This window comes from Silurus aristotelis, assembly GCF_946808225.1.
Source record: "Silurus aristotelis genome assembly, chromosome: 7".
Lineage (NCBI taxonomy): Eukaryota > Metazoa > Chordata > Actinopteri > Siluriformes > Siluridae > Silurus > Silurus aristotelis.
This window is the reverse complement of record NC_139580.1, coordinates 6,364,344-6,375,733: the sequence shown is the minus strand read 5'-3', so window position 1 is coordinate 6,375,733 and position 11,390 is coordinate 6,364,344. Positions and strand designations below refer to the sequence as shown.

The following is an 11,390-nucleotide window of genomic DNA, read 5'->3' as shown; positions in this document are numbered from 1 at the left end:
TGGCTGACCCAGCGCTCTGAGCCCAGCTTCCTAACATCGATTGGATATGCGAAGAAAGAATGGCACTGTAATGTACATGTGGCAAGTAAAAAGCCCCTTTACATGTGCTCATCAAGGAGTGATCATGTGACTAGGTCATGTGATGTGCAGGGGCTGAGGGGAGAGATAGTCCTCTGGCTCTAGGCATAACCCTGACAAAACACACAGAAATAAATATGAAATAAAGCATTTTCTATCAAACAATGATCATGAAACTAACTCTACTTCACATTATACCTAAAATAGCTGGTCTCGCAAAAGATCCCATACGCAAAACACAAAAGCCGCAATGTCCGAATGTCACCACAGGAAACGGATACGAGTGCGCGCCTGAAATAAAAGCCATTTATGCTTTTAAGGAATCGAGCAACCACCGGATCATGATGAGGAAGGATTTATTATAGTGTACAGTCATACATGAGCTCGTGACCCGGCTGGAGTTGACTTTCTGGTTTCATTTCCGCACTTGAGAAAAAAATCAAACTAATCCACTTTCAGAAAAGTAGGAAGCTAAAGTGCATTTAAAAATGCATCATCACAAAGTCCAGCTGTGCATTTTCCTTTAAAGGGTTATAGCCATTCATGAGCGTGTGTACAATATGTGAGTTCACCTTCATGCCTCTGAGTGCGTTCTTAAACTATGTCTATTATGACAATTAGATGGCGGGTTGAAAATAAAAGCAGGTGACCAGAGTAATGAGAAAATACAAAGAATATTCATAATTATTTATTATAATAATGATTAAAATGTACTTTCCTGAAGAAAATCGAGTGTTTTGACACATTACATGTCTATGTTCCCTCAGAATTTTCTGTGTGGGCGGGGCCAAAGATGTCCCATGACATCACTAGGTTTCCTGGCGATCGACCTTTCGAACTATGTTGACTGGTTCCATGTGTCATTATTATTGCCATAATAATAATAATAATAATAATAATAATAATAATAATAATAATGTAAATAAAACACATCACATGTGTTCGAATTTACATACAAAATAACACAAAGGCAACAACTCAAAGTCTTTATTTGTCACAGGTACATTACCACATAGTGAAATTCCCAGGAAGCTGGGACCAGAGCGCAGGGTCAGATATGCTACAGCACCCGTGGAGCACAGAGGGTTAAAGCAGCGGTACCCTACCTTTTTTTGCGCCATGAACCTGTTTAATGTTAGACAATATTTTCTCGGACCGGCCTTTAAGGTGTGGCAGATAAATACAACAAAATAAAATGATATGAGCAGCATAAAATATTTTCTAAATATAATAATAAACGTGGATCCACTGTGTTGTTGTTGTTTGTTCATTTTGCTCGCTTGGGGGTTTGAATTTAGCGGTAATGTATTATGTGTTAACCGCCGGAGCAGCCCCTTTAAGTGGATGTAGTGGATGTTGGTAAGACATGTGACCGAGGCATCATGACATGCATCGAGAGTGAGTCATAGACAGATGTGGAGGAGAGAATCCGGTCATTTTCCAAAATAAAACATTGTTTAGAATCAGATAATAAATAAAATGGAAATAATGAAAGTTATGTGTTATTTCTGTGCAGCCCGGTACCAATTGACTCACGGACCGGTTTGGGGTTCAGGTTGGGGATCACTGGGTTAAAGGTCTTGCTCAAGGACTCCAACTCCAAACTCCAACTTTCTGATCAGTAACACAGAGCCTTAATCATGAAACCACCACTTAACTACAATACGGCACCTTTTTTAAAGTCAATTAAACGGACAAATCAATTCTGGATAGCAGATATAACAATCTTGACCCTGTTAGAACTAATGCGGAGAGGCCCGATGTAGGTCTCAAGGTTGGCCCATTGTGACCTCTGATGTCAGCTGTCATGACATATCTGAGAAACAGAAAAAGAGGGAAAACAAACGTTTTTTCTTTTGCCACAAATTTTCATTTCAAATTCAACATTTACCACATCAAATTTTTTTGTTTTATTCCTGAAGCTGCACAAAAAAAAATGTAATTGAAATCAATTACATTTTTATTGTACATGTGCACTCCAAGGTGCAGACATGGCGAGTTTTGGGGAACGGTGGTTCAAGACCCAGCACTGCCAAACTACCACTGTTTGGCCATTGAGAAAGGCCCTTAACCCTCTCTGCTCCAGTAATGTAATAAAATTCACATGACACATAAATGCATCCACATCAGCTACTATCACTTATTTGACGCTTTGTGAACAGTTCATTATGAAGAGATTGAGGAAGTGGTACACAGACAAAAAAAATTGATGTTTTGCTAAAAAAAAATGCGATAGTTGTCATCATTATAAAACAAAAAAATATGGAGGCGAGAACTGTTACTTTCGTTCAACATTTCAGTCCATGAACCTCAATGAAATTAGATTTTTCAGAGGAAGTTTCGGTGCCTCGGAATTAATGACAATGTTTCTATTTTGTGTTTTTTTAATACAACACATATGTAGCATGTAAACTACATTTAAATCTCGACAGGTGTATGAACACTTTGGCTTTCCATAGCCAAAGGAGGCTATTATTGTGGGCAGAGGTAGAATGGGCGTGGCTTAAAGTGGGCGGGTGTTATACTTGTACAGTGGGCGCGGTTTAACACATGGGCGCGTGTCCTATTTGTAAAATGGGCGTGGTTTATATCGTGGGCGTGTGTCCTACTAGCGGAATGGGGCGTGGCTTCTGGTAGGGATCGCATTCCTAAAGAGACTGAAGCGTGTCTCCACCCCTGCAGAGTCCAAACTCCGTCTGTGTTCCGTTTGTCCTGAGATCTTCTGTGTTTTCTGTAAAGCAGAACAGCTGGAGACACAATGGGAAGACATTCAGAGCGAGAAGTGGAATAAATGCTGTAGAGAAGCAGAAGAACAGCTGGAGGAGAAGTTCAGGATTCACCTGAGAGTGAGCTGAGATCCCACTGCAGGACAGGTTCACACAAGTTCCTGCCCAAAACCCCCCCTTCAACCGGGACTACAGGGATTTACTACTGCTGGACTGTGTGTGTGTGTGTGTGTGTGTGTGTGTGTGTGTGTGTGTGTGTGTGTGTGTGTGTGTGTGTGTGTGTGTGAGTGGGTGCCAGGATGGTCTCAGAGGAGGACATCTCAAAGGAAGTGCTAGGTAAGAAATTAATTATAATACTACTACTACTAATAATAATAATAATAATAATAATAATAATAAAAATCACGTGTTTAAGTTGTGCCTGTGCTCAGGTGAGTCAGAAGGTAAGCAGGTAAACTTATCAGGTGTGAGTGAGCAAAATCATAATCATAACACAGGCGAATAACAAACACAACAACAATAACGTAAAAACAAACAACCACAATCTACAGCAATAATAATAATAATTGCAGCAACATTAACAAAAATATTGTGTTCACAAACATCTGCAACAGCAACAATAATAATACAAACAACAACAACAATACAAACAATATCATCAACAACAATAATACAATTATACAACTATAGTAAACCCACAAACACATAATACCCACATTAGCATCAGTAATTCTAACAACAACAAATAACACCATCATCATCAACAAAAACAACAATAATAATATTAATACTTACAACTACCAAACAACTACAACAACAGCAATGATAATAATATTAATAATAATTGTAACTACAAAAACAACAACTGCATCAACAACAACAATATTATTTATAACGATAACAATAACAACACAAAGAACATAACCATCAGTAACACTATAACAATAATAATGATCATAACAAATAACAACCATATTAAGAAAACCCACCACCTACTTTACATTAATAATAATAATAAATACATAATATAATAATAATGCTGCACCAATTTTCCTGATCCATTCGTATATCCACTCAGTGATTGTAAAGTAAAACTGCAGTTTTATATTCAGTACTTCCTTATAGAGATTTTAAGATGGGTGAAGAAAGATCGTTTCTCAAAGTTCGCAAAATTCTTCAAGCCATGAACTACTTTACATTGAATGAATTACTACTACTACTATTACTTTTACTACTTACTAACAAAAGAAGACATCTATGATTTATTTATACAGTGATTTAGTGCTTAGCTTTGGAACACTTAGGATGTAGCTTTGAGTCCCTGCATTTTTGGGGGTTACCTCCTTCAGTAGGCTGGTTGGAACGTATGCCCCAGAATGGAATATCATCCATCTTGTTTCTTGGAATTGGGCTCCAGGTGACTATAAGTAGGATAAGAAGCATAAAATCTGTGAATATTTGCTTGATGTATTCAAGGCAGAGACGTCTTTCTTTGTGAAATTTCCACCATTATTGTCATCGGATTTCAAGTGAACATCATTTTCGGATATTATAACTCTTGTCTGTGATGTAACTTCCACTTGTACTATAAAATTTTGTTTAAAAAGTAACGACGATCGCTTGAGGAACCATAGTCTTAGCACATTTTATATAGAGAATATGAATGTGTAAATAAAATGCCTTTAAAAAAAAGATTTGATTTAAGATAAATAAAGATTTTTTCTCTTATATTTGTAGCTATAATTACAAACACAATGCATATAATTTAATGTAATGCATCGTTCCTAGCTGTTGCACGGATCATTACAGGACTGCTGCATTGCTCATCCGGTGTTAGTCAGAATGGCGTGTTTGAGCATGTCTCAGTCGACACTCAAAGCCTCTAGTGTGGTACTTATTTTAATATTATTGCAAGCTATTCCATACAAATACCAACCTTACTATGAATCTTTGAAGTCAAAAGAGAAGAAAACATGTAACACATAAACTCTGGGTGTGTTTTGTACAACCCTTAATATATCAAATGTGTAAAAAGAGCAAATGCACAATTTTAAGAAAAAAGTTTTCTGTCTGTAAACATCTGGGAACTAAGGAGACCAGTTGCTAAAGTTTTTGGAGAGGACGGTTGTCCCATATGTGTCTGATACAGAATTCTATCTGTTAAACAGTTCTTGGTGTTCTGGTGATTTGGTGATTTGTCCAGCTGCAATGGTGTTAGTAGTCAGGTCAAGTCAGGTCCTGATGTAGGTGTGGAGGCCTGGGGTTCAGTCAGTGTTTTAATTCTTCCAACACTTTTGTGGTGTCAATTTATTTAAAATAATGAGATTACGTTAAATTTGTATTTAATAATTTAATAGAATTTTTTTAATCGTATGAAGCACAAATTATTCATTTAGAAATGTAGCTTTTTATTTTAATGATTCTCTAATTAAAATATTCAGACCCTTGACTGAAGCACTCAAAACTGGAGCTATTGCTCTTTGCTTTGATCGTCACAAAGTGTCCCTGGAACTTCCTTGACTCGAATGAACTCACTGTAGACCTCAAAATATGAACATTTAGAAAAATGTTTGTTGGCCATCGTTGTGAATTGAAAACATTTGGACCAAGAACCCATTGGCCAGTCTAGGAGAGCTTCAGATGTTGTGAAAAACATGACGGATAGACAAGAATCTCAGAAACACACTATCGTTTAGGTTTTCATGGTATTTCGAGAACCAGGACAAAGGTTCTTCAGCCGCCATGTCAGTCCTGACTGCATGAGAATTAGCATTTTCACACATTTCAGTTTTAGTATCGGTACATTTACACTATAAAAAGGTTTCACTGCTGCTTTTGTTATTCCTGTTATTACTGAACTCTGCACTCTAACACGAAGTAGCCTTGAAGAACCTCCTCCTTCTGTCTCTTCCTTTCTTGGTACTCACTATTAGTATCTGTGTAATAACACCTTTTTCTCTGTAATTCTGTCTTTCTCTCTCTCACATTGTAATCCCATTTTCTCAGGTAATCACACTGTCACCTTTTTCCCATGTACAAAGGACTTTTCTGAGAATATACCTGGAATACAGAGTGATATGTACACCACTGATCGTAAAATCATTATCATTGTTTATAGAAAGCCCTGTACACCATTGTGTTTTTATATAATGGGAGCGAAGTCATTCAGATCTTCAGTTCATGTTCTGATTACAAAAAGAATTCAACCTACCAAAGAAAATGATGCACTTCTGCACCTTCATCATTGGGTTCATACTCACCTATTAAATCCAGAGTGTCATCCACTCTGCTGAGAAGGTGATTGGTTGCAATCTTCCACCTCTACAACTACCTGTGCACCACTAGGATTGTGGCTGACCCCTCTCACTATGGATTTTTTAAAATCACTCTGGCAGGAGGAGATGCAAACTATCAGGACCAGAACCTCACTGAACAAAAACAGCTTCTTCCCACCCGCTAACAACCTCATCAAAAACACCAAGGACCCAACAGCATCTCTGACCTGCTTCCATTAACACTACCATTGCACTAATGTACACTGTTCATTTCACATGCAATCAACAAGGACCACTATATTTCAATCCTGCACCTTGGACGTATTCGGAAAAATGATCGTTGCAATTCCTAGTTTTTTCACCCCATAACGAATTGCTTGTTCATGCACCCCATGATACTTGGCAAAAAAAAGATGATTCCAATTCTGATGTTCAGATCATACCTAAGAATGGGAGAAATGTGATGCATCATGGTAGGAGGTGCCAGAAAGGATGCTTTATGTACAGTATTTCCAATACCACAGATCCCCTAGGATTTTTTCAAACACAAAATCCAAATGGTGTGAAAAAACAAAAAACATCTAGTGAGATTTTACATTTGCAGAAATGCTTAAGTGATTTACAAAAGTGCAAGAAATTTCAATTCAAGTTTATTTCTACAGCAGTTTTTACAATGGATGTTGTCTTAGAGCAGCTTTACAGAATGTAAGAGTTATAGAACAGAAATTGGATACTATGTGTTATTTATCATCAAAGTCTGGGATGACCGTGGCAAAGAAAAAAACTCCCATAAATGGTAGGGGGAAACCTACCCCAAAAGGGAACCCAGCCTCGTTTGGGTGACACCAAGAGTGTGATTAAAAATCATAAAAACAATACAAACGCTGGAGAGTAAGAAATATCACGAGTGTGTGATTATGAGTAATGTCTTTTCTACGGTATTATACAATCAGTTAGAGTTGAGAAACCAGGAGCTCCTGAGCAATAAATGAGCTTATTTTGGATTCAACACCAACTCTTCCATGCCAGAACCTTTAAATGTTCAATGATACATAAACACCATGTGTAGAATGTTTTTTGAGTATTGATTACGAGTTGTATATACTCAAAATCCAATGTCTGAAATCTTCATGAAGGTGAACATTGTGAGATCCAAGTGGTGCTGGTACATTTGTAGACGGTTAGGGATCCTCGCTAGATCGGCATCTTCTCTTTGAAGGTCTGAAATCTTCATGAGGTGGGATCCAACTGGAGCTGCCGTCCTGCAGATAGAAGCCACTTGTTAACAAAAGAGATCAGAAGCTACACTGGATCTAGCTAACTATAGCAACCACTGTTTGTAGCCGTGATGTGCAGAACAGCATCTCGGGAATATGTAAAACTTTGAGGCAGATACGGTTGGAGCAGGAGACGATTCTGTAATCTTTTTTAATGTATGCTTTTATAATCTTCTGAACCCCTGTCCAGTTTTCGGCAGCCTTTCTGTTCTGCTGCCACGTGAATGAGAAAATGCAGGTATTTATATTAAAGTGACCTCTACTGTCGTATATACTGTCCAATATTGCCTAATGAGGATGGAGAACACATGGCGAGGGGTTTCACAGCGTTCTTCACTCATGTTTAACAAAGGTGCCGATATTAACGGATTAACGGCATTTATTTCATTATGTGCAATAGCTACAGAATTTACTTCTTCACTGTTTGTCTTTAAAACAATGTTATAAATCTTAAATAAAATGTAGAATGTTTTTCACTCATTCTGCTTATCTACTCTCGGCTTTTGTAACACCCACTCCTACACACACACACTCACACACAACCTCTCTTTCTTCGGAAAAAATGTTCACGTGCCTGCAATCCAGAGTAAAATTCCAGCGGTGATGTCATCAGCTCATTTCCCATCAAACTTTTTGCCAAGTCGAAGAAGGAAACAGATTAGAACGAGACGTGCATTAAGTACGACGGTTATCTGAAAGGTCATAAAAGCACACACCAGTTTAGAACCTCAAAATTGTGTAATCTCATGCATTGGGTTGTACTTGAATTGAAAGGATACAGATGCACATTTTAAATGAAGTGGTGTTTATCTGTCTCTCTGTCCCGGCTGTAGAGAGCGTGCAGGATGCCGTGGGCCGACATCTCAAACTGACCCTGAGAAAGAAGGTGCAGCTGGAGGGCAAAGGTGACAAGCAGGACACCCGAATCCTGGTGAGTGGAAACTGAAGGTGGAAGGACATGTGATTGTTCTTCCAAAATCAATGTGACATTGATTAAGTATTAAACATTAAAGTGACAGACTCTGGTTTTGAATAACATATAAATCAGAAGAGGAAGAGACATGATATATTAATATATAGCTGCAAGCAGCGATTAAAGGGTCCAAGTAATTTTTGTTCCTATAAAACACCAGAGGAAGACCACAAGTGGTTACAATCAGTGCTTTGAATGTCAAAGTAAAATTTCAATTTCAAGGCAAACACTTCCACACAAACAAACACACAGTTGCTAATGCACTTAAGACTATTTGTTAACATCTAGTTGCTTTGCTGAATATTTGTACAAAGTTGGGTCTCAAGTAAATAAAAGAATTGTTCTTTGTATCATAAGATTTTAATAATCAAGTTTTGGTTTTGCAATGCGGTGTGTGGGGGATGCTCCCTATCTTACTGAGGGAATGAGGAGAAGGGAGACAGGTGTGGTACCACGCAACTGAGTTTTCGATGGATTTGAAAGCTACACAAATTCAAGTCAAGTCAAATGAAGTTTATTTCTATAGCGCTTTTCACAACAGACATCGTCTCAAAGCAGCTTTACAGAATTTAAGAGTTAAGGTGAATTGTGTGCCAAGCCTCAGTGCCAGTCCCAAGCCCGGATAAATGGAGAGGGTTGCGTTAGGAAGGGCATCCAGCGTAAAAATATAGGCCAAATCAAACATGCGGATGGTTCTCTGTGGCGCCCCCTAATGGGAGAAGCCGAATGAAAGTTTAAGGTGAATTGTGTGCATTTGTCCCTGATGAGCAGCCATGGCGACCGTGGCAAGAAAAAACTCCCTTAGATATTATGAGGAAGAAACTTTGAGAGGAACCAGACTCAGAAGTGGGTGATATCAAGAGTGTGATTATAAATCTTTAAACAATACAGAACACTGGAGAGTAAGAACTAACATGAGCACTGTAATGTAAGATTATGAGAAATGTCCTTTCTACAGTCTTTTACAGTCATTGTGGTTATAAAACTAGGAGCTACTGAGCAACTCATAAAATAGCTCAACATTTGCGATCATCACAAATCCAACACCAGCTTCTCCATGCCAGAGCCTTTAAACACTCAAGGAGGTTAAATGTCAAAACTCCACATAAAGTGTGATCCAATTGGCGCTGGTACGTCTCTAGATAGTTCAGGATGTTTGCGGGGCATCTACTTCTTTAAAGGTCCATAATCTTCATAAGGTGGGACGTGACTGGGGCTGGAGCAACATCAGGATGCCTTGGAAAGGGTAGAGAAAGAGAAGCCGTGGAGGAGATTTAGCGTAGCTGCTGTTCATAATATTAACAGCACAAGTTGATAAAGTGCATGTGATCAGATGTTCTGGAGCACAAGGTTATGATGTGATGTGTGTTATGTGTAGGCTTTGCTAAAAAGATATGTTTTTAATCTACACTTAAACTCGGTGAGTGTGTCTGAGCCCCGAACACTGTCAGGAAGACTATTCCAGAGTTTAGGAGCTAAATGTGAGAATGATCTACCGCCTTTAGTGGACTTTGCTATTCTAGAAACTACTAGAAGTCCAGAGTTTTGAGATCTCAGGGAGCGGACGGATTGTAGCATGTTAAAAGACTGGAGAGATACATGGGAGCCAAACCATTTAGTGTTTTGTAAGTAAGAAGTAGTATTTTGAAGTCGATTCGAAACTTAACAGGAAGCCAGTGTAGGGACGATAAGATTGGGGTTATATGATCATATTTTCTTGACCTTGTGAGAACTCTGGCTGCTGCATTCTGAACTAACTGAAGCTTGTTTATTAATGATGTAGGACATCCACCTAGTAATGCATGACAGTAGTCTATTCTGGAGGTCATGAACGCATGGACGAGCTCCTCCGCAGCAGATATAGATAACATGTTTCTTAGCTTAGAAATATTTCTAAGGTGGAAGAAGGCTGTTTTTGTAACATGGTTGATATTTTTTTTTTAAACAAGTTGGTGTCTAAGATAACCAGGTCTTTTACTGTTAAACTAATAGTTACAGAACATCCTTCCAAATGCAGGTTGAAATGCTGGAGCTTCTGTATACTGTTTTTGGGCCGATGAGCAAAATCTCCGTCTTATCAGAATTTAATAATAGAAAGATTTCACACACCTGCATACACAGACACAGTTCCACAAAGTTTTAAATGTTTATTATGGTTCGTCTCTTCCCACATTTATTTTCCACTATACTATATATGTATACTATATCAGTTAACAGGGTCAGTTAATCAGGGTCACGACATGGACAAGTGCATTTTGGGCCAAAAGTAATCCTTATTCTGCCATCCAGATATAATATTAAGTACTTTCCATCTAAAAGATTAGCAGACAGCTTGCAGGTGGAGTTCATTACGATTCTGGTATGTGAGCCAGATGTGAAAGGAAAGCACGAGCCGCCCGTTTCGGCAGTAATCAGCTCCAGCAGTGTTGCAATCTCAGTTACTTTCGAAAAGTCATGCCTAGGTAACGTCAGTTCAAAGCTCATCGAGTTGACAGGTGTTTAAAAATACGCCCTCTGTCTCCGTGTGTGTGTGTGTGTGTGTGTGTGTGTGTGTGTGTGTGTGTGTGTGTGTGAAGGGTGTGGTTATATACTACTGTAATCATATTTCTGGGCCTGAGGCTACGTGTTCTGGATTCACAAGTTCACAGTTTTGGTCTGGTTTTTTTTTTTTTTTTTTTGCATATACACAGAGCGGACAGAAGACAAACTGCCTTTAAAAGGTCAACACCTTGAAAAGACACCCAGAGAAATTGTGCAAACTGGTTTACATACACGGTTTTACAGGGGAGTTGTCTTTCGGCAACTACCGTGAGTCGCTAACCATAACGACTATAAAGTACTGAGTACTGAGTACTAAGGCTGTTCTCCACATTAACAGCCCAAAGATCCATGAGCTTATTGTGAATGTTAAACTTCAGGCCCATGAATATGGATTTGGATTGTAATTTATACAGGGTGGCACAGGGAAACGCAAGGTTATGGAGCTAAGAGTTGGCGATCATGGGACGTCAACGATTGACGTCCCCTTTGCCATTAGTTATAATGGAGCAGCGGCGCAACG

The 11,390-nt window shown here is 38.6% G+C and overlaps 1 protein-coding gene across 1 annotated transcript in view; it reads left to right on the top strand.

Moving 5' to 3' along the window:
- Nucleotides 1-2,723: 2,723 nt before the first annotated feature.
- Nucleotides 2,724-11,390, top strand: part of carmil1 (capping protein regulator and myosin 1 linker 1) — a 42,024-nt gene continuing 33,357 nt past the window's right edge. The window contains exons 1-2 of the mRNA XM_083546921.1: nucleotides 2,724-3,140; nucleotides 8,190-8,287. Of these exons, the coding sequence (XP_083403047.1) occupies nucleotides 3,104-3,140; nucleotides 8,190-8,287 (135 nt within the window). The 5' untranslated portion in view covers nucleotides 2,724-3,103. The remainder of the gene's footprint in view (nucleotides 3,141-8,189; nucleotides 8,288-11,390) is intronic.